The sequence below is a fragment of the Saccopteryx bilineata genome, chromosome 7 (assembly GCF_036850765.1).
Source record: "Saccopteryx bilineata isolate mSacBil1 chromosome 7, mSacBil1_pri_phased_curated, whole genome shotgun sequence".
NCBI classification, from domain to species: Eukaryota; Metazoa; Chordata; class Mammalia; order Chiroptera; family Emballonuridae; genus Saccopteryx; species Saccopteryx bilineata.
This window is the reverse complement of record NC_089496.1, coordinates 85,060,944-85,086,049: the sequence shown is the minus strand read 5'-3', so window position 1 is coordinate 85,086,049 and position 25,106 is coordinate 85,060,944. Positions and strand designations below refer to the sequence as shown.

Genomic DNA, 25,106 nt, shown 5'->3' with positions numbered 1-25,106 from the left:
GCCACCACCTGGTCAGGCTTAGTCTCAATTTTTAATGGGGAGAGGAAGTGACCTCTGACTACCAAGGAGAAAACAGAGCAACATTTACAGGTGGAAATGTAAACCCCAAAAGCACAGCAGCAGGGAACCATTCAGTTTGGAGCCCAGTGCCCTAGAGTCTCGGAAGCCCAGAGGCCTCATGGTATCATAAGCACAATAAATGATCAGGAAGGACCCACTCATCATTCAGAGCCTGAACAGAGTTCAAAAACCTTGTCATGCCAATGTTGCTGTCAGGACCTGGAGGTAGGTCTAGCGAACAGGCTCTACCTCGGCAATTTCCTTCTGTCTGCTGCTAGTTACTTCACCGCCCTTCTTCTTTCAGAGATAAAGACTATTGAAAGAAGCTTCTGTGGTCCCCACCTCCACCAAGCAAGTCCTCAGCACTGCCAAGTTGCAAAGAGAGGTTATTCATGCTCAGCATATTTTACTTGGAAACATATCATTCATTTCAGAAAGATTCCCATCCAAAAATACTTTTTAAACATTTCTTTTATAGTTTTGCTCTTTAAAGAAAGAGTTAGCTTCAATGATATGGTGGGGGGTGGAGAATCACTAGCTATGGGTTTGTGTGTACAAATCCTGTAGCTTTGAGTAATCGGAACTTATAAGTTCACAAAGTCTCTTTTCATTCAAGATCTCACTTGATTCTTACAACCTCTCTAGGAAGTCGGCAGGGTAACAGCCATTCCATTGGACAAATGGGGAAACTGAATTCAGAGAGACTAAGAGGCTTGTCCAAAGTAACACACAATTAGGTAGGAGCAGAAAACCAAGGCCTTACTTCCATCAGTACCAGATGAGGCTCTGGGTTGGGACCTTATATTTGAGAAGACCATGGAGCCATGAAAGTAACTTTAAAAACAGTGTCAGCTTATTTTATCCCCATAACATCTCTCTGAAGTCTACTGGAGATATTATCTTTTCATTTATTAAGCAGAGGATCAACTGAGCACAAACAAATGACTGGCCCAAGATCACTACTCAAAAAAGTAGCAAACAGACCAGACCTCCTTCCTTCCCAAAACATTTGACCTTGACCACTTCCCTACAATGTCTTGGCCTTAGCACACTCAAAGCTTAAAGTAGCGCAGGCAGCTTTATACAGGTTGTACCATATTTCTGTGAACTCAGCAGGGAGTAGATATATCTTTATTCTCTCTTTTTAATAGCTAGAAAAGAGGTTAAAGAAATCTTTAAGTTCCTTTTCAGCTCTAAAATTCTATGATTCTAAAAATTCCCCAACAAGTCAATGGGTTAGAAAGGCCTGGAATACACATCACCCCTCCCTGCCTCGGTTTGTCAGACCACCCCATCCTTTCCCCTTGAGCTTATGACTAGAGATACCACGTGGACCTCAGAGAGGTGTCCACTCTTATACAGATGCACACATAAAACGACTAGAAAGTGCTACTCCCTGGCTAGGACCCTGGGAGAGGGCTTCACTCTGCTCTCCTGCTTAAGTGCTAGTATCTTCTGGCAAGAAGCTCCTAAACCACAGGGAATTTGAGACCTTCCCCGGGCTTTGGGCAAGAGAGAGAAGCCAGTCGCAGAAACAGAACACCACTCTGAGGTTGCAGCTTAAGTCCCTTCATCAGATACCTGCCCCCTGCCCTAACACCCATCTAAGATGGGAACACAATCAGGCCTCCTCATTCCTGCTTTTCTATAAACCTCACCAAGTCTGTTAGACACACTAATTTCATCCAACTGTATCAGGTACCGACTATGATGGGAACACAATCAGGCCTCCTCATTCCTGCTTTTCTATAAACCTCACCAAGTCTGTTAGACACACTAATTTCATCCAACTGTATCAGGTACCGACTATGATGGGAACACAATCAGGCCTCCTCATTCCTGCTTTTCTATAAACCTCACCAAGTCTGTTAGACACACTAATTTTCATCCAACTGTATCTGGTACCGACTATATGCCCGACTCTGCTCTAGGTCCTAGGGAGTTAACAAATAAAAATATCTGGCCACACACAGTAGTGGAGACAGACAGTGTCAGATGATGGTAAGTGTCATAAAGACAACTAAGATAGGGAAGGGTGGTAGAAAATGCTGAGAACAGGTTTCAGAGAGGGAGTGAGAGACCCATTCAGATTTCAGGGACTGGAACAGATGAAGAGCAAGAAATGGCTTGAGAAAATTAAGCTGGTGAAAATCATAACATGTTTTGTAGGCCAACACAAGGACTTTAAATGAGATGGGAAGCAAAGGGGTAACAAAATCTGACTTACAGTTTACAGCATCACTCTCGCTGCTGTGCTGAAAATAGTCTGTCGGGAGACAAGGGAGGAAGTAGGAAGGTCAGTTAAGAGGCCGATGGTAGCTTAGACCAGGGTGAAAGTGGTGAAGATGATGAGAGTCAGGTTCTGGATATATTTAAGGCAAAGCCAACAAAGTCTATTGATTAAGTGGATGTGGGATATGAAAGAAAGGGAGAAGTCAGGGATGACTCTAGAATTTTAGGGGCCATCTGGAAGGATGAAATCACCGTTAACTGAGATGGGACAGTCTGGAAGGAGCAGGGTGGGGATGGAAGCTCAGTCTGTTTGGGGCATGTTAAACTGAGTAGCCTTTTAGACATCAGATGTATTGAGTAAGCAGTAGAATACAAAGGGCTGGAGAGGATGGGCAGAAATGATAAATATGGGAGTCTCCAACATATATGATAATACATATAATTATATGTATAATCATACAGTACTTCCCTGTATGGTCACAGGTAATTTGTATGACTATATGTTTATTACCTGCCCCCCTAAACTGTAAGCTCCATGTGGCCCGGGACCAGGTCTGTTCACAGCCAGTAAGGTGCCTGGAACTCAGTAAATATTTACTGAGCAAATGGAGAAGTTGCCCAATTATTCTCTCAAGAATAGCCACGGCAGCCCACACAACGAGAAGCTGACTTGTTGCCAACCGCAACCAGCCCAAAACAGGGCCCCGGGTCTGTCCACTCCGAGCTTGAGATTCCAGAACGTAATGGATATGCCAGGCACACCAGAGAGCCAGATATTTGGGTTTCAGCCCTGCCACATTCTCAAAGGGTGGAGACTGGCCTGTTTTACCACCTCTATTTCATCTAGGGGAGGGGCTGTCTCACCCACTCACTTCTTGGGCAGAGATACTGATCTACCCAGGTATATGTATGGGGTAGCACGAGTCCTCTAAAGGAGTAAATCCTCAATTACTCTCTGAAGCATGCAAGGGCCACCCAGCACCTAAAGGGGAGTACATACACCTACTGGATTTGCATTAAGAGTAACAGCTTTAAAAAAATGACAATCACAAAACTTAATGAGATGAGAGGACCACCTAATTCTTCTAGCTAATGCAGAGGTCCCCAAACTTTTTACACAGGGCGCCAGTTCACTGTCCCTCAGACTGTTGGAGGGCCGGAGTATAAAAAAAACTATGAACGAATCCCTATGCACACTGCACATATCTTATTTTAAAGTAAAAAAACAAACAAAACTGGAACAAATACAATATTTAAAATAAAGAACAAGTAAATTTAAATCAACAAACTGACCAGTATGTCAATGGGAACTACGCTCCTCTCACTGACCACCAATGAAAGAGGTACCCCTTCTGGAAGTGCGGCAGGGGCTGGATAAATGGCCTCAGGGGGCCACATGCGACCCGCAGGCCGAAGTTTGGGGACCCCTGAGCTAATGCAACACTGCCTGACCAGTGGGTGTCACCTCTCTGCTTCACCCATCAAATGACCAGGAAGACAGAACTAAGGCCAAAGGGTGACAAGGCTTAAGATTTCAACACGTTAACTTTCCAGGTTTGAATAGTTGCCTTTGTGAAGATGATTACAATGGTTCTGACAATGTGTTATAACCCCCCTACCTTTCTTAGATACTGAAAGTGTGACCCAGAGAGGTTTGATAACTTGTCTAGTGTCACACAACTACAGGCCCAGGACCAGAGCTCTACACTAGCTCTCTGTGAGGTTTTCTTCCATTATAGTAGTGACCAATGAAAGGTAAGAGTTACAGTGGGAACTAGGAGAGTTTTAGGCATAAGTGCTACCACACAAAACTGTGTCCTTGTCAAAGGATAAGCTGCAGGTATCACAGGAATGCCAGGTGCACACTGAGAGTAATAAGGCTTTCTTCCCTTATACCAAATTTGTCATCTTACAGTCTCCCCTTGGCTTGGATTGGATATTATTAATAAAGCTATTCATAGTGGGATCCACAGAATTGCAAAAAATGATACATGAGGAGGTAAAATGCAGATATATATTGCAATAAAATGTTTATGTGAAAAATTCAGATAAGATGAAGTCAGGTCAGCTCCTTTTTTTTTAAGTGAAAGGAGGGGAGATAGAGAGGCAGACCCCCACAAGCGCCCCAACGGGGATCTACCCGGCAATCCCCATCTGGGCCGATGCTCAAATTAACCAAGCTATCCTCAGTGCCTGAGGCCCATACTTGGACCAACTGAGCTATCCTCAGTGTCCGAGGCCGACGCTCAAACCAATCGAACCACTGGCTGCAAGAGGGGAAGAGAAAGAGAAAGGGGAGAGAGAGGGGAAGAGAAGCAGATGGTTGCTTCTCATGTGTGCACTGACTGGGGATTGAACCCAGGGCATCCACCCGCCGGGCTGATGCTCTATCCTTTGAACAACCGGCCAGGGTGAGGTCAGCTTCCTAAAATCAACAAATATTGAGTGCTTTCTCTGTACAAGTCACTGTGCTAGGCGCTGAGTATGTGTGTGTATGCTTATATGAGTGAGTGAGAAAGACAGTCAGCCAGATACACACACACACACACACACACACACACACACTCACACACACGGATAAGACAGAACCCAGCTCTTCAAGGTTTACAATGTAGTTGCCGATATAAGACTGTAAACATCAAAGAAATGACTAATAATATGAAGTAGATAATTGTTAAGTAAGTGGTATAATGTGTCTGCAGGAGTTCTCAGAAGAAGCAATCAGGTCTACTGGGGAAGGGGTAAAACTGTCAGGCAAGGTGCTACTAGAAAAATATTGTATTTAAAGTGGACCTTGAAGGCCTTGACAAGTAGAGGGAAATGACGTGAGCAAACACTGGTGGCCTCATTGTTAGGAAAAAGAAATCACGCCTTAAAAGGAAGGACTGGACCAGACTTGAACAGCTTGAAGAGTTAAGTTCTTGTAGACATGGTGAGGTACAAAATTTTTTTCTGAACATAGAACTACATGGGGTGGAGCAGGTTTGATTTAACAAATGTCTTCTGGGGGACACGTGCTGGAACTGAATGAATGACTGAGATGAACTTGCCTTTGGTAGAGAACTAACCTCAGCCTGGGAGATGAGTTGCACCCGAGGTGCAGGGGCCTGAAGTAGACCTGCTGAAGGAAGAAACAGCAGGTCCACCCACCAGACTGCTGGCTGGGAGGCAGAGGGAAAGTAGCAGAGAAAGTCAGCAGAGAGAGATCTTCAAAGCATAAAGTTAGGCAGTTGCAAGAACGGAAGAGCAAAGGGAAGCTAGATGAGGGGGAGAGATGCAGAGCTTGGTTTTTGAAGCACTGAATTTGGGTTTGGGGATAACTACATCAGAGTGTCCAGTGGGCACTTAGAGTTAAGTCTAATGTTTGAGAGGAAATAGTTGAAGATACAACATAGGGGTCTTCCCAATAGACAAAAAGTTGTGGGATTGAATAAGATTTCTCTGGAAGGGAGTTTAATGAGAGAAAAAATGGAATGTAAAACTGACCTGTAGGTGTGTCCACACCTAGGAAAAAAACAACAAGATCATCTAATGCCAAGAAGGGAAAGGGGAAGAGTTTCAAGTAGATCAGGGCTGTCAACAGTCATAAACGTGACAAAATCAATTATGTGCACAAGCAGAGGCGGTGGATTTAACAGTGGCACACCGGGCGTACACCGTGGGCCCCTGACTTCTGAAGGGCCCCGCAAAACCCCAACTTTACACTTTTTCTAATGACACCAAGTTTGGTTTCATATGTGCAACTTTAACATTAATAGTACATAATATTTTTTATTCATTTAAAAATATGGTTAACATGTATTTTTATTTTCTTTGTCTCTCTTTTTTTTAAGGGGCCCAATATTTTCTTCCGCACTCGGGGCCTCAACCGGCCTTAATCTGCCTCTGGCACTGAGCACAGCAATAATAAATATTTGTTAAATGAATGAATGAATGGAAGAAAGCCCTTGGGTTTGAGAATCAACTTTTCTCAGTCAGAATGGCCAGGGTTGCCAAGAGGATTTCAATGTTAAATTTACACACACCCCCTAATAAAAACACATTTCTTCTTCCACAAGTCATCCTGTCCACCACACAGACATCCTTCCCTGCTTCCCCAAGGTTTCCCCTCATCCTTCTTTCCAGTTTCCGCAACCCAACCAACACACCTTTGGTGTCAAAGGAGACAGGAAAACTCCAACTCGAGTTTCCACTTTACTAATACTCTGCCTTTGCCTCCTCTTACATAAAGGGATATGTGGCAATTGGGTGGAAGAGGAGACTGTGTTCTAGCCCCAGTTGTACTACTAATTAGCTGTGTGGGTTTGGGCAAGTTGCTCAACCTCTCTGGATCTAGACTTTTTCATAGACAGGAGGAGGTAGGGTCTATTTGGACTCTAGACAAGTTTCGAAGGTGACTTTCAGCTCTAAAGTCCACGGTTTTATCATTCTCAGAAGGTCCTTGCAACACTCTCAGAGAAGGAAGGAAGTAGGAGACCTGGGTTAACGACCGACGGTCAGACCTCTTCCCGGGGCGAAGCTCCAGGATAGGAGTGTACCAAGAAAGTGAGAAGGCGCTGCCCGGCCCTCACGGGATCATCAGTGAGCAGATCCCATTCCCACGGCTGGGAAGGATCCCAACAAACCCGAAGGCGACTCCCACCCCGCACCCCACCTTTCTGAGGCTCCCAGACGCCCGGAAAGCTCTAAAAAGCCCTGCGGGAAAAATAAAGATTTCTTTCCCAGAGTCCTGCGGTCCTTTCGCAAGTCGGATTCCAGCAGACACGATCTGCAGCCGGATAATGACACAGACAGCCTTTGGAAGCAGCGACTGTTCTCGCCTTGCTCGCTCTGAGTTCTGGGGACGCCTGGACGCCCGCGCTGTGCCCCAATGGGCCGGCGTCCGACCCCGGCCCGGCTGCCAGGCCAACGGCGCCCCCACCCCCGGCCCTCCTCCCCTCGGCCGGCCCCACTGCGGTCTGCAAACATTTCCTGCCCCCGCCCCAACCCCCACCCGGAGCTTCCCAGTTGGAACGAGTTGAGCTCGAAGCCGGGTCAGCGCTCCCAGTTGCCCCAACTTGGCTCCCCCGGCCACTAGGACCGGGGAGGGGGCCCCCTTCGTCTGGCTCCAGAGCAGCCTTCAGGGAAACCCAGGCGCCAGGAGTCGTGGGAGGTCGCTCGGGAAGCTCAAGGCTCGGGCAAGGAGGGGGACAACTGGCGGGGCGCCCGTATCCCTGCTCCCTTACCCGTCGTTACCTGCTCGCTTGCGGGGGTGTCCCGGGGCGGCCGGCCTCTCCCGGCGCTGTCTCCCCACGCAGTTACCCATGCTGGCTCCTCAGCCGGGCCCCATGCACCGGAGGCGGCGGGCTGGTCAACTGCTCCGCGCTCCTGCCCCGGACGGCGGCGTCCGGGGTCAACGGCTCCTGCTGCCCGTCATCAGACGCTCCCCGATTTCCCTCCGGGGCTCGCTCTCCCCTAGCGCCGGCTTCGCCACAAACTTTGCGGGCGAGGGGAGAGAGGGAGGCAGCCGACTCCCGAGCACAGTCCCAGGTGGCCGGGCCAGGGGGGCCCGCGACCGTGCCCGGCCAGAGAACAGCTCCACTGGAGGGGCGGAGAGAGGGGGCGGGCACCGCAGCAGCTACACCCGGCTCGCTCAGGACTCCCAGCTGGGGCCGGCCCCCCGGAGCCTGTCACTCACCTGCCTAACCCCGCCCATCCCGACCCCGCTCCTAGCCGGGGGCTCGCTGTGCCCGCGCCGCCTCTGCCACCACCCGCCGCAGGTGTGCATGTGACCAATGGCACCGCCCCCTCGTGCTGGGCCTGATTTTTTCATTGGTTTCCCCCAGGGTGTGTACCGCCCCTTGGCCCCACCCAGCCAGGTGCCCACCCCGCCGCCCGTCTCCTGGGTAGCAGGGCCAGGAATTACTCGCCCTCAATGGTCCCGGGCTGCGTGCCCAGCAGCCACCTCCCCTCCCAGCGCTACCACCCAGATTCCAGGCCCCGCCCCTCGGGGAGGGACCGCCCCATCTCTCCCTGGAACTGCCTGGCCTGGAGCCGGCAGGCACGTGATCCAGGGGCGCCCCGCCCCCTCAGGCTTCGCCAAGCGATTGGCTCAGGAGGCGCGTGCGCCGAGTGGCCAGTCCTACTCCCAAAGCTCGTTTCCCCTCCCACGGTCCCTAGTTAGCGTCATGGCGGCTGCCGCCGATATGGAGGCGGTGGTGCCCACGGGCGCCCTGTGGGGCCTCGTGCACGACTTCGTCATGGGTCAGCAGGACGGCCCGGCTGACCAAGTGGCTGCAGGTACGGCAGACGTCGTCGCGCGGCTTCCGCATAGGGGCCGACCGGGGGGAGCGGCCTCAGCACTGGCTCTGGGCGGGAAGGGAGTGAAGGACAGCTGTGACTTGGAGAGATTGGCCTGGGGCAGGTTGTGAACGTCGTGTACTTAGGAACCGTAACAAACTGAGGGTAGCTTGCATCTTCCCTAAAGCGCCTTAACGCCCCTTATCTTCGTTTATAGCCACCCTGTGCGCCGGCCCGGGTTAGGAGAATCATTACTATTTCACATTTGAGGACACAGGCCCAGCAAGAGCAAGAGATTCTCAGATCGGGCAGCTGGGGAACCGGGACTCCGACCCAGATGCACCAGTTTAGACTCTGGTGCTCACGCCGCGAAAGCACGTTGCTTCTGGGAGCTTGATGTGAAAGGCAGCATATTCAGCGGCTTGAGCTCCAGTCGCGTGGCATGTTGGGAGTGGCCGGGCGGCCAGGTCTCTGACTGACTGTAATTGGGGAGAGGAGGAGAGGAGGGAGTTGGAGAAGTTCTGCCTACCTTCTTTGAGACTTTCCCTCCGTTTCTTGGTAAAGTTCTTGATTAATTTGCCCCATGACTTTTTTATGTTGTGTTTATTTTTATCTTTTCCCCAGATCTCAGTTTCCTGCTTTTGACCAGGTCAGGGATCTCTTAAGTTCTGACAGCTTATCAGACATTTGAATAAAACAAATTCCATCGCTTCTCGGCCTTTTGGCTAAGATCAAGTGTAAAACAAATTCCAGATTGCCTTGGAATTCTGAGACTTCACTCTTTAAGAAGAAAAAAAAAATCTTAAAAGTTACCGAATGTTAGGAAACCTTCAGACCTCGTGTTAAGTAATAGAATACAAAAGAATCTCGAGTACTGATGAGTTTTACCTACTTTTGGAAATTTTTCATTTGGGGAAAAGGAAACGGTGCATTTGTCTTGAAAATTGAACGTATTAACTTAGAATATGTAACAAGTGAATATAGTGAATCTGCAGGGAGTACTTTGGGCCTTAGCAATTCTACTTTTACTCAGTCATTCTATCATTGAACATATATTACTCTCCAAAGAGATGCAGAGCATTAGGAATATAAGTACAAATTAGACTGTATATGTATGTGCCCATCACTACACCACGAAAAGGGCTGTAAGAGGTCTTTGCAAGATGGCACGAGAGCATCAAGGAGCAGATTGCCTGATGCTGTCATTCTTCTAAGTTCAACTGCTTACAGATTTATAAAATGTAGTGTATTACCAGTGCTTACAGTTAACAAGTACAGTGTGTTATCAATGTCATTTTCCTTAGTGGTTTATGAAAATTTTCAAACTTACAACAGAGTCTAAAGAATTTCCTAAGAAACACACATACATAAACCATATAGATTCTGCCATTAACATATTCATGTAACTTGCTGTATCACAAACCTCTCCATTCATTTAAATTGTGGATGTCAGTACACTTTTCCCTACATACTTTGGTGGGCATATTAACTAGAGTTTGTTTACAGTTTATTTTGGTATAAATTTTACATCTAATGAAGTATGCAGATTTTAAGTGTATGTTTACTAATTTTGAAAAGTGCATACACCTACTCCCTACCAAGTTGAAGAATATTGCTGTAACTATTCTTTCACATTTATATATTATGAACACAATTTTGAATTTTTCAAATTCAAATTACATGAGAACACACGAATAAGGAAGGCCAAGTTCTCATAAATATCTTTGTAAAATTTATTTTTCTGTCTGAAATAAATGGCCTAAACTATTACCTAGTTTAAATTTAACTTGGCTCAGCTAAGACTGTAACACCAGCCGTATTATAATTTAACCCTCCTGACTAAGAGGGTAGTAACAGGTAGTAACATAGATTGAAAAGGTTTGGTGAGGTTGGATTATGCATAGCCTTGGATTCCAGGCAGAGGGATGAGAATGACCTACTGTAAGTAAAGGAGTCGAACAAGGGAGTCACATAATGAATTTGAGAAGGATTAAATTGATATTCTTAATCTTAGATCACAGTCCTAGTTTGGGCTGTTAAAGGCTGAACAAGAGTTTTGAAGTGTCCCTAGATGTTTTTTTGTTTGTTTGTTTTTGTGACAGAGATAGAGAGAGGGACAGATAGACAGGAAGGGAGAGAGATGAGAAGCATCAATTCTTCGTTGCAGCTCCTTTGTCTTCTTAGTTCATTGATTGCTTTCTCATATATGCCTTGACCTTGGGGCTACAACAGAGCGAATGACCTTGGGCTCAAGCCAGCAACCTTGAGCATCATGTCTGTGACCAGGGAGTCATGTCTATGATCCCACGCAAGCCCGCAACCCTGCGCTCAAGCTGGCGACCTTGGGGTTTCCAACCTGGGTCCTCCGCATCCCAGTCCAATGCTCTATCCACTGCGCCACCGCCTGGTCAGGCAGATGTGTTTTCTAATCCTCCATCCTAAATCAAGCTTTGTTAGTGCTGAAGGGACCAGCTCATCTTTTCAGCCATTTGTAGCAGCAGTCTCTCCTACAAGTTGTTTTTTAACCTGAGTTACTGATGAAAGTAGGTGTCAAATGTAAAGGTGTAAGTAAAGTAAGATAAATGATCTGGGTTAAAGGCTTCTCAAGCCAGGCATTCAAAGGCTTTCACTACCTGGTGCTGGCCCTTACTCTGGCCACTCCTCTACTGAACATTTAGTAGCAGGCAGCCACCTTGATTTGCTATTCCCTTAGTGCTTTCCTTCCCAGTTCCCACCGCTAGCTCTGTCTAATCAAAGTTAGACCTTAGAGTTCAAGGTCCATTTTGAATACTCACTGCCTGTCCCCAAAGTGTTTTCCTGACTACTCCAACCAGACATCATTTCTCACTTCATAATCTTTGTGGTACTTATTTCTCAACCACTCATATACCTGTTATCAGACTTGCTTAGTAGCTATTTCTGTACGCTTCTCCACATCCTACCCTCCCCTTCCTACCCCCAGAGTCTCCTGGAGACTAATATAAGTAAATGTGCTGTAGAAACTATATAAGTGAATGGAAATAAGAGAAGGAAAAATCTGTGGAATTTGAGGCCTAACTAGTTATAGGGCTTGAAGGAGAGGGAAGACACTTAGGATGACCCCAAACTTTTGAGCCTAAGGATGAGCAAAAGAGAAGTGCTTTATTCAAAAGTGAAGTTGGAGGCCCTGGCCGTTGGCTCAGCGGTAGAGTGTCGGCCTGGCGTGCGGGGGACCCGGGTTCAATTCCCGGCCAGGGCACATAGGAGAAGCGCCCATTTGCTTCTCCACCCCCCACCCCCTCCTTCCTCTCTGTCTCTCTCTTCCCCTCCCGCAGCCAAGGCTCCATTGGAGCAAGGATGGCCCGGGCGCTGGGGATGGCTCCTTGGGCTCTGCCCCAGGCGCTAGAGTGGCTCTGGTCGCGGCAAAGCGACGCCCCGGAGGGGCAGAGCGTCGCCCCTGGTGGGCATGCCGGGTGGATCCCGGTTGGGCGCATGCGGGAGTCTGTCTGTCTCTCCCCGTTTCCAGCTTCAGAAAAATACAAAAAAAAAAAAAAAAGTGAAGTTGGAAATGGAGCTGGTTTTAAAGAATGTGATTTTTGGCCATGTTGAATTTACAGGTAATAGATACATTTTCTTCCTCTTAGTTATTTGTATTTTCCTTCATTTTGGTCTTTAATATCTTTTGTCTCACATTGTGATTTCCTGAAGAGACCACTATTCCTGAATCCAAAGATTGTTGGATTATTAAAGGACAGTAAAATATACTGTAGTTTTGAGAAACGTTTGTGGCATCCTCAGCAGAAAGGACATTTGGAGAGCTTGATGGGAACTGAGTCCTGATTGGGATTTTTCTTCTTTTCGTTCTCCTTCTTCTTCACATCCCCTCCCTTCACCCTCTGTGGCTGCTACTCCAGATTCTCAAGAGGCTGCAATTTCATCAGACAGAGGTCTATTTGTGCATTCTATGTCCGTCTCATATAAATACTCCTTTGACAACACTCAGTGCCCCACACAAACTGGTGCCCTGCTGAGGAAAGTGTGGGTAGTTAGGAGGTGCTAATAGGTCCATTTTTAGAGTGCAAATCTTGGGACACACTGGAAAAACTTAGGCCTGCCTGTATAGGGAAAGAAACTGACTTATTTTTCCTTAATGCCAGCAAGGCTACCCTTAGATAAATTAACTGTTTATTAGCATTTTTCATCCCAGGAGTAGTCCAAGTATGTAATTAACAGTATTCCAGATGGATGGATGTACGTCTCTTTCTTTCTTTCTTTCTTTCTTTCTTTCTTTCTTTCTTTCTTTCTCTCTCTCTCTCTCTCTCTCTCTCTCTCTCTCTATATATATATATATATCTTTTTCTTTCTTTCTCTCTCTTTCTCTTTCTCTCTCTCTCTTTCTTTCTCTCCCTTCCTCCCTCCCTCCCTCCCTTCCTTTCATTTTAATTTTTCACGGTTTATTTATTGATTTTACAGAGAAAGGAGGCGGAGGGGAGCAAGAAGTATAGTTGCTTCACTTTAGTTGTTCATTGCTTGCTTACTACTTGTCCTATGTGCCTTGACTGGGCAAGTCCAGCTTTTCCAACCTGCAACCTCAGCATTCCAGGTCAACACTCTATCCACTGCGCCACCACAGACCAGGCCCAGATATTTTTCATCTGGGAGAATTTTTAGGGTTAAGAGAATGACTCAGTTAAAGTTAATGATAAATATACTCCTTTTTTATGTTAACCCAGTCTGTTTATATCACTGTGGTAATACTGAACTTGTTACACTATGATTGTTTTAGATGTCTTTCAGCTCCAACAGACTGGAGGCTCTTTATTAAAAGCTCCCTGTCTATATTTCTATTTCTGGCCCCTAACACAGTACCTGATTTATAATAGATGTGCAAAAACTGTTTTATAAATAAATGAAAACAAACACACATGACAATTTTTTTTAAAAGAATTATGGAGGAGCCTAAATAGGCAGTGGTATAGGGGGTAGAGCGTCAGCCTGGGATGCTCAGAACCCAAGTCCAAAACCCCAAGGTTGCCAGCTTGAGTGTGGGATCATACACATGATCCCGTGATTGCTAGCTTGAAGCCCATGGTCACTGGTTTGAGGCTCAGGGTCGCTGGCTTGAGCCAAGGTTGCTGGCTTGAGCAAGGGGTCGCTGGCTCAGCTAGAGCCCCCTGGTCAAGGCACATTTGAGAACAATCAGTGAACAACTAAGGTGCTGCAACTACGAGTTGATGCTTCTGATTTCTCTCCATTCCTGTCTGTCTGTTTGTCTGTCTCTCTCTCGCTAAACAAAAAAGAATTATGGAGGAGACACAGGAGAAAGTAATTCTGTTTTGGGAATCAAGGAAGGTTTCACAAAAGAGTTGACATTTGAGCCAGGTCTTGAAGAGTTGAAGTTCTTTAGATTGACAAGGGCAGAAAAGAGGCATTCCAAACCCAGGGAATGTTTACAGGATTAAGGATATGGAAGAACTTGACATGTTTCGATTTCATGTGACTGCACTGGGAGTCATGATGAAAGGTGAGCCTCGAGAGGATTTGAGGGGTAAATTGTGAAGGACTTCAAGTCCCAAAGAGTTAAATCTTAGGCAATAGGAGTGAAATAATTGTGCATTTTAGGGATAGGGAGGTAATTCTAGATAGAATATGGATGGATTAGAACAGTGGCCCCCAACCTTTTTTGGGCCACAGACCGGTTTAATGTCAGAAAGTATTTTCACAGACCGGCCTTTAGGGTGGGACGGATAAATGTATCACGTGACCGAGACAAGCATCAAGATGAGTCTTAGATGGATGTAACAGGGAATCTGGTCATTTTTAAAAAATAAAACATCGTTCAGACTTAAATATAAATAAAACGGAAATAATGTAAGTTATTTATTCTTTCTCTGCGGACCAGTACCAAATGGCCCACGGACCGGTAACGGTCCGTAGCCCAGGGGTTGGGGACCACTAGATTAGAAGACTTTATTTTAATTGAGGTAAAATTCACCTCTTGAATCATTTTAAGTGTACAGTTAGCTTTTAGTGTATTCACAGTGTTTCACAACCATCACCACTATCTAAAAATTCCATAACATTTTCATCACACAAAAAATGTGGAGAAGCCCTGGCCAGTTGGCTCAGTGGTAGAGCGTCGGCCTGGCGTGCAGAAGTCCCGGGTTCGATTCCCGGCCAGGGCACACAGGAGAAGCGCCCATCTGCTTCTCCAACCCTCTCCCTCTCCTTCCTCTCTGTCTCTCTCTTCCCCTCCCACAGCCGAGGCTCCATTGGAGCAAAGATGGCCCGGGCCCTGAGGATGGCTCCCTGGCCTCTGCCCCAGGCGCTAGAGTGGCTCTGGTCGTGGCAGAGCGACGCCCCAGAGGGGCAGAGCATCGCCCCCTGGTGGGCAGAGCGTCGCCCCCTGGTGGGCGTGCCAGGTGGATCCCGGTAGGGCGCATGCGGGAGTCTGTCGGTCTCTCCCCGTTTCCAGCTTCAGAAAAATAAAAAATAAAAAAAAATGTGGAGAGCTATTTTGAAATCTGGCACTATATAGTGTGGTCATAAGGATGAAAAGGAAGAATCATATTTGAAAAACATTTCTTTCCTTTTTAATTGAATTTATTGGGATGACATTGTTTCACAGAACCATACAGACTTCAAGTATACTGCTCAATAAAACATCGGCACACTGCGTCACGTGCCCTCCGTGAAAGACATTTCTGAGGTAGACTCAGCAGAATTAGAATGTCACCTTTGTTCAAAACACCATCAAAATACTGTTCCAGTTTTTTTTTTTTTTTTTTTTTTTTTTTTTTCATTTTTCTGAAGCTGGAAACAGGGAGAGACAGTCAGACAGACTCCCGCATGCGCCCAACCGGGATCCACCCGGCACGCCCACCAGGGGCGACGCTCTGCCCATCCTGGGCATCGCCATGTTGCTACCAGAGCCACTCTAGCGCCTGGGGCAGAGGCCACAGAGCCATCCCCAGCGCCCGGGCCATCTTTGCTCCAATGGAGCCTTGGCTGCGGGAGGGGAAGAGAGAGACAGAGAGGAAAGCGCGGCGGAGGGGTGGAGAAGCAAATGGGCGCTTCTCCTGTGTGCCCTGGCCGGGAATCGAACCCGGGTCCTCCGCACGCTAGGCCGACACTACCGCTGAGCCAACTGGCCAGGGCCTGTTCCAGTTTTTTGCCACCTTACTCTTATTTACTATTGTGTGAGCTGTAAAACTAATATAAATAATATCTTTGTTTTTTCCTAATTTTGTATTACTTTTGTACTTTACTTTTCATGCTTGTGCTACATTAATTCAAGATGGGATCCTTGCAAAAGGTATGAAGACTAAAGGGCTCTGCCAGGAGAGTTCACTCATATATTGGGATTCTAGGAATCACTGCAAATGGCATTTCTTTGTAATGATAAAGTAACCAGCTTCTTTTTTTTCTTCCTTCTCCTCACTGCCTTTGATTGGCTTTTTATTCAAAATCAGCTGTCCAAAGTGATTTGACCTTTATGGAATAAACAAATTTAAGTTTATGCTGCAGGCTTCTTCTGTGATGGGTTACTTTTTCTAGGCTTCTGATTAGCTGCTGGTTTCTTGGTAAATGCGGCTCCCCACCACCACCACCACCACCACAAAAGGCTTCTGCTTTGTAATGTCAACAGCCTTTCACAGGCTTTAGCCTGGAACCTCCTTCTCATCTGATTTGGTTCCTAGTGCTGCTGCTTTTTTATTCACTCCAGAGCTTGGGGTTCATGGTTCTTGGTTCTTGGTTCTTGGCCTGGGGAAGAAGGGTGTTTCGGCACATGGTCTTTGCATTTGGTTATAGCTTTTCAGGTTTTTCAGGGAATTATTTAGGAGTCTGTGATAAATCTTCTTGTGTGGTGTTGGAGGGCTCTTTGGATCTCTAGGCTTTTCAGGATTATGCTCAGCTCTGTATTGATCATCTTGAGCATGGGAAGGTCATAGTTATTCTTGAAGGAGGCAGCTTTATGCCAAGTGCCATACAGATCTAACTTGGGGAAAGCACTTCCAGTTCAAATATGAAACAGCCCACATGCCAACAAGGAGCAAGCTTCAAAATGTTCAGTTTGGCCTGTCCTTCGGTGGTGCAGTGGATAGAGATCGGACTGGGACACGGAGGACACGAAACTCCAAGGTCACCATCTTGAGCCCAGGGACACTGGCTTGAGCAAGGGCTCACTCAGTCTGCTGTAGCCCCCCAGTCAAGACACATATGAGAAAGCAATCAGTGAACAACTAAAGTGCCGCAATGAAGAATTGATGTTTCTCATTTCCTTCCCTTCCTGTCTGTCTGTCTGTCTGTCTCTATCTGTCCCTCTCTCTGTCTCTGTCACACACACACACAAAAAAAAAGTTCTGTTTGCATTGCACAGAGAAACTCCAGGGCTGTTCCTAAGGCTTTGTTGTTGTCGTTGTTGTTTTTTTTTGTATTTTTCTGAAGCTGGAAACGGGGAGAGACAGTCAGACAGACTCCCGCATGCGCCCGACTGGGATCCACCCGGCACGCCCACCAGAGGCGACGCTCTGCCCCTCGGGGCGTCGCTCTGCCGTGACCAGAGCCACTCTAGCGCCTGGGGCAGAGGCCAAGGAGCCATCCCCAGCGCCCGGCCGTCTTTGCTCCAATGGAGCCTTGGCTGCGGGAGAGGAAGAGAGAGACAGAGAGGAAGGAAGGGGTGGGGTGGAGAAGCAAATGGGCACTTCTCCTATGTGCCCTGGCTGGGAATCGAACCCGGGTCCCCCGCACGCCAGGCCGACACTCCACCGCTGAGCCAACCAGCCAGGGCCTGACCTTGGGTTTTAAGCCAGCGACCATGGGCTTCAAGCCAGTGACCTTTGGGCTCAAGCCAGCGATCATTTTTTATCATAATACACATAATATAGCATACATATTTATATCATAATATCTGTATATTTTAATTATAAATTATACCTGAATTAATGTGGGTTTTTTTTATTGATTTGAGAGAGAGAGAGAGATTGGTTTGTTGTTATACTTACTCATGCATTCATTGGTTAATTCTTGTGTGTGCCCTGACCAGGGATTGAACCTGAAACCTTGGTGTATCAGGTAGATACTTGAACCAACTGAGCTATCTGGCCACAGCTACCTGAAAAAAAATTTATTTATTATTATTATTATTTTTGTATTTTTCTGAAGCTGGAAACAGGGAGGCAGTCAGACAGACTCCCGCATGCGCCCGACCGGGATCCACCTGGCACGCCCACCAGGGGGCGATGCTCTGCCCATCCAGGGCGTCGCTCTGTTGCGACCAGAGCCATTCTAGTGCTTGGGGCGAAGGCCATGGAGCCATCCCCAGCACCCCGGCCATCTTTTGCTCCAGTGGAGCCTCGGCTGCTGGAGGGGAAGAGAGAGACAGAGAGGAAGGAGAGGGGGAGGGGTGGAGAAGCAGATGGGCGCTTCTCCTGTGTGCCCTGGCCGGGAATCGAACCCGGGACTTCTGCACGCCAGGCCGACGCTCTACCACTGAGCCAACTGGCCAGGGCCGAAAAAAAATTTTTTTTAATGAAAATATTAGGAGCAATTGAGTGGGCCCTATTGGGCAAATCTTTGTCTTACAGCACTTGAGTTATTTCCAAAGATAGACCTTAGCCCAGCATCCATAGAAGACTTTGATGGTGTTGCTGTAGAATAATTCATTTCAGTGATATACTTTGCTAGTGACAGTTACCAGCTTTATATGTATAACTGCTAACTCCTTCTGTAGCTGCTACTAATACTAGTTTTTAGATAGGTTTCTCAGCAGTTTCCTAAGCTCTAGCCAGGAGGTTCCAAAAAAGTACCCTTTTCCACCCTTCCAAATGGTGCGATAATCTTACAGTTTGTAATCTAGAAACGGGTGACTCTCTTTACTTAAGTGTTACTCTTAAGGAATGGGGTAGAGAATCTAAATATCAACTCCTTGGTTTATCCTGTCAGTTTGGCTGCTGCCCCTTCTCCTACCCTGGAGCTTGTACATTTCCCTCTTCCTCAGGAGTAAGGGCATCAGCTGGGCCTTCACATCCTGGCATGAGTAAGGCTAAGAGTGCCTGATGTCTAAATTGGTGTCAGTCACAAATTATGAATCCCAATTAGAGCGCTTCTTTCCTCTGATTGGACTTCTCCTCAGTCTAGTACCAGAGTGGGCCTTTGGGCAGCTCAGCTCACAGCTGTTGCTCTGAGACCACAGACTTGTAGCCAAAGGCCAGTGTTGGTGAGAGCTAACTAATTAGGTCCTGTATTTAGAGGTAAGTAGGTCGAGAACCCAGAACAGGCTGCTAAATGTAATTCCCTGGTTCCATACCATATTGATCTAGAACTCTTCTATGTTAATCATGCCCTAAGAAGATTACTAACCTTTTACTCTGTTTCTCCTTTGAAAATATATCTTAAGATGCTTCTCTCAGATCTAAGTGAATTCCTATTGTGCTGTTAAAATTTCATTTTTAAAAAAATAATATATTCACATGGTACAACATTCAGATGGTGCAAAAGAATACAGAGACGTTTCCCTTCCATCCCAGGATATAATACTGACTGACAGTGAGTCTACTGTATTACTAGTGGAATACATTAAAAGAGATAGGGGGAAAAGCTAATCTAAGTGACTTTGGAAAACAATATTTTGTCTGGAAACTATAAGGCTAAAGACAAAACTGTGCATAAACACTGCACTCTATAAATGTATTTCCCGCAGAAGTTGATAATCCTGAAAGTAATTTCTAGTTTTATTTGCGTTGAAAAAATAAATGTTAGATAATGGGAACCGGCTTCTCACTGTCAGGGAAATGAACTCTGTGGTACTTGAATACGATCTTATGTTTAATGTATATGGATAGATATAGAAATAATGATAGATATGTGTGTACATGTGGATTAGAATGCGTGCATATTATTTCCCAGCTCTCTCTGCTAAGGAGAACCTAGAAACAATGACCAGTACAACAATGAGCATAGCCACGCCCAGATCTTGGTTTTTAGTACCATTCTTAAGGAACCAGGGCTTCTTGGAGAAAAGGCTGCTTCTAGGGATGGAGAAGGGAAATTACAAGATGATCCTGTGGTACAAGTCCTCTAATGTCATCGATAGGTTCTGTGACTTCAAGCAAAAGGACTTATAAAGAAACCAGTTTTGCATAGACTAACAGATATAAACCAGGATTAAGTTCCCATGTATTTCATGAACATTATAATGAAACAACGCTAAATGAAATTGCATTATTTGAGGGCTGGTATTTTTTGTAATGCCAAAAAGTAAGAAAGTGCTTAAAAAAAAAATAAAAGGATAGGTCATGTCAAAGGGACATGAGAGCCAACCTAAACAAGCTCCCAGTGGCTAAAGATAGAATAATTTGAGCAAGAACATAACCTAATATTGGGTTATGAGTCTATGCTGATATAAAATAAGTGACTGAATAAATAAAGGGGGAAGGAGAGATGAATCTTCCTTGCCGAATAATTTAAAAATAACGTAGGTATATAGATACTCCTCATTCTAGGAAAATGGAGCTTAATCTTCCCCTCCCCCTCCCCCTCCACTTTGAGGATGGGTTGGACATAGCTACTCTCAAAGAAAAGAGTACAGGAAAGGGAGAAATAGTAATTGTATAGGGCGGAGACCTGGCTGACACTACCTTAATCACGTGATCAAAGTTAAAATCACCAGTGAGAAGACATGTTGATATCTTATACCCTTACTATGAAATTGAGAAAGGTACTTCACCTCTGTGCTGTTCTTTCCCAAATCCATAAGCCTCGTTTAAGCGTGAGGAAGACATCAAACAAACCCAAATTGAGGGACATTCTATAAAATACTTCTTTAAAATGTCAAAGTCATGGAAAATAAGGTAGACTGAAAATTTTACAGAACAGAGGAAACTAAGGCTTTATGGTGGCTAATTGCAATGTGGTATCCTTAATTAGGTTCTGGAACAGAAAAATGGCATTAGTGCAAAAACATATACTACAGGCAGTCCCCGGGTTACGAATGAGATAGGTTCAGTAGGTTTGTTCCTATGTTGACTTTGTATATAAGTTGGAACGGGTACATTTACCTATGTATTAAATGCAACTCAGACAGATTTTTGTCTGAATGTAGTATTTATTTTTACCTCTCTCTGCATATAAATAAACATTTTCAAACCTACAGAACCTATCTTGGTTGTAACTGGGACTGCCTGTATTTATGTACATTGTTCAGCTTTTAGATCTTGTCCTATTAGAGAGAGAGAGAGAGAGAGTGAATGTGTGTGTGAAGGTTCTTAATTTCTTAATATTTTCTACCCAGCCACCCTAACAAATTATTTGTAGTTTTTTTCCCCATTTTTCTCTTGGATTTTCTAGATATACAATCATGTACATATGCAATGTACAAATGATATATTTACGGCCCTGGCCGGTTGGCTCAGTGGTAGAGTGTCGGCCTGATGTGCAGAAGTCCCGGGTTCGATTCCCGGCCAGGGCACACAGGAGAAGCGCCCATCTGCTTCTCCACCCCTCCCCCTCTCCTTCCTCTCTGTCTCTCTCTTCCCCTCCCACAGCCGAGGCTCCATTGGAGCAAAGATGGCCCGGGCGCTGGGGATGGCTCCTTGGCCTCTGCCCCAGGCGCTAGAGTGGCTCTGGTCGTAGCAAAGATGGCCCGGGGGCTGGGGATGGCTCCTTGGCCTCTGCCCCAGGCGCTAGAGTGGCTCTGGTTCCAACAGAGTGACGCCCCGGAGGGGCAGAGCATCGCCCCCTGGTGGGTGTGCCGGGTGGATCCTGGTCGGGCGCATGCAGGAGTCTGTCTGACTGTCTCTCCCCGTTTCCAGCTTCAGAAAGATACAAAAAAAAACAAAAAAAAACAAAAAAACCCCACAAATGATGTATTTACATTTCAATTTTTATACTTGAAGTTGCATATTCAGTGTTAAAGTAATGCTTCTCATGTGGGGGTGCTCTGGACAAGCATAGTAGGCCCCATAGGTGCAAGCCCTGGAGTAGGCAGGAAACATTGCATGCTATCAGAGCCGTTGAACCCTGGGATGGGTTTTGTTTTTGTTTTTTTCAATTTCTTTCTTTTGTTTCCTCTAGATGTGAAATCTGGAAGCTATACAGTGTTACAAGTGGTGGAAGCCCTTGGGTAAGAAAGAACCTCTGCTCTAGAATGCCCTTTTCTAGCTGGGACTAAAAACGTTATTTTGTATACTGGTGCTTTCCTAGAACTAATTGGCCCAGTCTCCCTCTCCCCTCTTATGAGTACTAGGGCTAAACCCATGTTCTTCCTGGAAAGAATTTCTTCCTAAGGAAGAATCAGAAGCACACAGCCTAGCCTACAGATTTGGGATGAGGTGGGCGATTGAAGCCCATCAACATTTAATAGAGTTGGGGTTCCTCCTGTGCTTCTTTAGACCCACGTGCTCCCGTGGGATTCTAGTCATCCTGGATCTGACTCAGACCCGCCTTGCGTCCTGCCTGGGGAGTTGCCAGGAAGCTGACCTTGCACCAGATTCCCACTATAGGAAAAGGTTTGGGGAAACATCTGCAAGATCAGTGTTATAACCAGATGTTCAAAGCACCAGAGGAAGTATGTGCTTATAGTCTAATGCCAGCTTTCCTCGTATTTCATACTTGGTGTAGACCATTTAATTAACAAGTCTTAGCAAAGGTTAACAGTCATGGCCATGTCTAAACAGAGAGAAGTAGAAAATTGGTAGTGGTGGAGCATCACTGTTATGCATTTCTCCCACATAGGCAACCATTTGACCTTGCTACTCGTGTTATTCTGGCATTGGTTCATTTTTTTCTTAAATAACACCTTTATCGAGATGTAATTCTCTTATAACATTTACCTTTTTTTTTTCTTTTTGTGAAAGAGAGAGGGACAGATAGGGACAGACAAAACAGGAAAGGAAAGAGATGAGAAGCATCAATTCTTCGTTGCAGCACCTTAATTGTTCACTGATTGCTTTCTCATATGTGCTTGACTGGGGGGCTACAACAGACCGAGTGCCCCCTTGCTCAAGCCAGCAACCTTGGGTTCAAGCTGGTGAGCTATGTTCAAACCAGATGAGCCCATGCTCAAGCCAGCGACCTCGGGGTTTCGAATCTGGGTCCTCTGCATCCCAGTCCGACATTCTGTCCACTGCACCACTGCTTAGTCAGGCAACATTCACCTTTTTAGAATGTATATTCACAGATTTGTGTAACCCTTACTACAATTAATTTTAGAACGCCTTCATTACCACACAAAGAAACCCCATGCCCATGAGTAGTCATTCCTCATTCTCTTCCCAGCCCCGCAGCCACTAATCTATTTTCTGTCTCTAGGGATTTGTCTATTCTGGATATTTCATATAAATAGAATCACACCACATGCAGCCTTTTGTGTCTGGTTTATTTCACATAACATAATGCTTTCAGAGTTCACCCATGTTGTAGCATGTATCAGTGTTTCATTTCTTGCTGAATAATATTCTGTTGTGTGGATATACCCTATTTTGTTTAACCAATTATTAGATGGATATTTGCGTTTCCACATTTGGGCTATTCTGAATAATGCTGCTATGAGCATTTGTGTGCCTTGGTCTATTCTTAAATGCTCAGTTTTCTACTTCTGAGCAGGCACCTTTCTACAAGTCTCTATCCTAGAGATCCTGTCAAGAGCGATCTTATTTTTTCCCTTTACTCCTAGGTCCAGCTGCCCTTATCCTTGAGGTGTCACTGCAATGTCCTGGCCAGCTCTCCTTCAGAAATCTACTTCCTGCATTTGCTGGCTAGATTCCTTCCTCCTAGTGTGTTTAATGTAATCTCTATAGAGCTGTCTTCAAGATAAATCACCTCCTTGTTACTTCAGTCTAGGTCCTTCAATGTCAGTAATCCTAAAGAATTAGAGCCTTTATTTTGAGCATTACTTTGTAACTTCTATTTACAAAGTATTTCCTCCTAAGATGATGGATGCTTTCAGCTTTTTTTCTTTAGCAGTAATATCTTTATTCTCCTCCTGTTTTGGTAGAAGCTGCAGTTGCCAGTCATCTCTTGAGCCCTGTGGGTAGCCGCTAAGCTGTGTTTCTGAGGAATGTCACAATTGTACCACTGGGGAGAAAGAGTAAGCCCAATGCCCAGTCATTGCCTGGAAATGGGCACTTCTGGTGGCTGTGGTGTCACATGTCCGCGTAACGATGCCAGATAATTGTGGGGATTGGCTATTTAGGCTCTGGCCTTATTGTTACTCGTAATACTCAGCACCTCCAGAACACTTTCCTCTGCTGGCTTCCATGCCCACGGTGTGAGTGTAACTAATTGCAAAATATTTACTTCTTTAAAAATTTGAACTGGGTAATGTCAGGCTCTCTCTATCCGGCTTCCTCCCAGGTCTTCTCTAGAGAATCCAGAACCGCGAACTCGGGCCCGAGGAATCCAACTTTTGTCGCAGGTGCTACTCCAGTGTCACTCCTTGCTACTGGAGAAGGAAGGTACTGCATTACTAGTAGGAGTGTCTCCCTGGATTGCTGAGCCAAGCAAGGACTTCCTTGTCTGTTCAGACCAACCTTACAGGGAGGGAAGGAGGGAGGGAGGAAACACATGAGGTAATTGTGAACTACTAATCCAAGGTCTTCATTCCTCTCTGTATATGTCACAGAAATGATAAGAATAAAGATAGAAGACAAGACAGTCTTGGATGTGGGGCAGTTTTTTTTTTATTTTCAGTGTGTTCTCACCTCTCTATAAGATGGACAAAGGTAGTGTCCCATAGATGAAGTGAAAAAGTAATTAAATCTCAAAGTGCTTTGAAGTCCTAAGGGAAAAAAGCCAGTAATTTATTTTCTATAGCAGGGGTTGGCAAACTACAACCTGTTTTTATAAAGTTTTATTAGCATATAATCTCACCCACTTATTTACCTATTATTTGCTGCATTTATGTTACAGTGGCCAAGGTGAGCAGAGTTAAGTAGTTGTGACAGATACTATGTCCTTCAAGCCTAAAATATTTACTGTCTGGCCCTTTGAGAAAGTTTGCCAGCCCTGGCTCTATGGAATGGCATTTCTGGGGTTGAGAAGGGTTCGGCAGTGGACCTATGTGAGAATGGATAATAAATGATGTTTACCATCACCTATTTTCCTGACTGATCAGGCATCCTCAGTGGGAGGGTATGGGACACACCTCTTGCTGAAGGAGAAAATTTGTAGTGAAGCCCAAGCAGCAACAGCCCTTGGAAAACTCTGGGAAGGAGCACGCCTGTGAGCCCTCATCCAGCCTGTGTGAACTTACGGCTGACTTTCTGGTTTGTGCAGTGGTCCACCTGATCCTATTCTATGAGAACCGGCTCAAGGACCATCATCTTGTGATCCCGTCTGTCTTGCTGGGTTTGAGGGCACTTGTGAGTCCTTTTTCTTTATTACACACTGCTGCAGGAGCCCTTTCCCAATGAATTCCCTCTTTGCCCTGTGTGGGTGAGACTTTGAGTGCTGAGGAGCAGATGCCCCAATGTGGAACTATGCTAGTGTCAGCCAGTTTCACTTCTGGTTTAAGTATGTTTTACTTTAGAAAGTAAAAGTGTCCTTTGGGGACTGGA

At 45.8% G+C, this 25,106-nt stretch overlaps 2 protein-coding genes and 1 non-coding gene across 5 annotated transcripts in view; 2 read left to right on the top strand and 1 right to left on the bottom strand.

Annotated features, from left to right (window-relative positions):
* Positions 1 to 8,007, bottom strand: part of UBTD1 (ubiquitin domain containing 1) — a 62,084-nt gene extending 54,077 nt beyond the window's left edge. The window contains exons 1-2 of one of the 2 annotated variants that reach the window (XM_066239877.1): positions 7,528 to 8,007; positions 2,288 to 2,326 (exon numbers count right to left, since the gene is read on the bottom strand). Coding sequence is in view for 1 of the 2 variants with exons in the window: in XM_066239876.1 (XP_066095973.1) it covers positions 7,528 to 7,597 (70 nt within the window). In the remaining variant the exon portion in view is untranslated. The remainder of the gene's footprint in view (positions 1 to 2,287; positions 2,327 to 7,527) is intronic. The other variant, XM_066239876.1, reaches the window with a different exon arrangement.
* Positions 8,008 to 8,426: 419 nt separating this feature from the next.
* The window catches only part of MMS19 (MMS19 homolog, cytosolic iron-sulfur assembly component), a 36,498-nt gene continuing 19,818 nt past the window's right edge, over positions 8,427 to 25,106 (top strand). For both annotated transcript variants that reach the window (XM_066238976.1, XM_066238975.1), the window contains exons 1-4: positions 8,427 to 8,571; positions 21,625 to 21,673; positions 23,905 to 24,005; positions 24,826 to 24,911. In XM_066238976.1, coding sequence (XP_066095073.1) covers positions 8,460 to 8,571; positions 21,625 to 21,673; positions 23,905 to 24,005; positions 24,826 to 24,911 — 348 coding nt within the window. In that variant the 5' untranslated portion in view covers positions 8,427 to 8,459. The remainder of the gene's footprint in view (positions 8,572 to 21,624; positions 21,674 to 23,904; positions 24,006 to 24,825; positions 24,912 to 25,106) is intronic.
* Positions 20,944 to 21,019, top strand: TRNAI-GAU (transfer RNA isoleucine (anticodon GAU)). Its single transcript has one exon. It is a non-coding gene; the product is annotated as a tRNA-Ile (tRNA).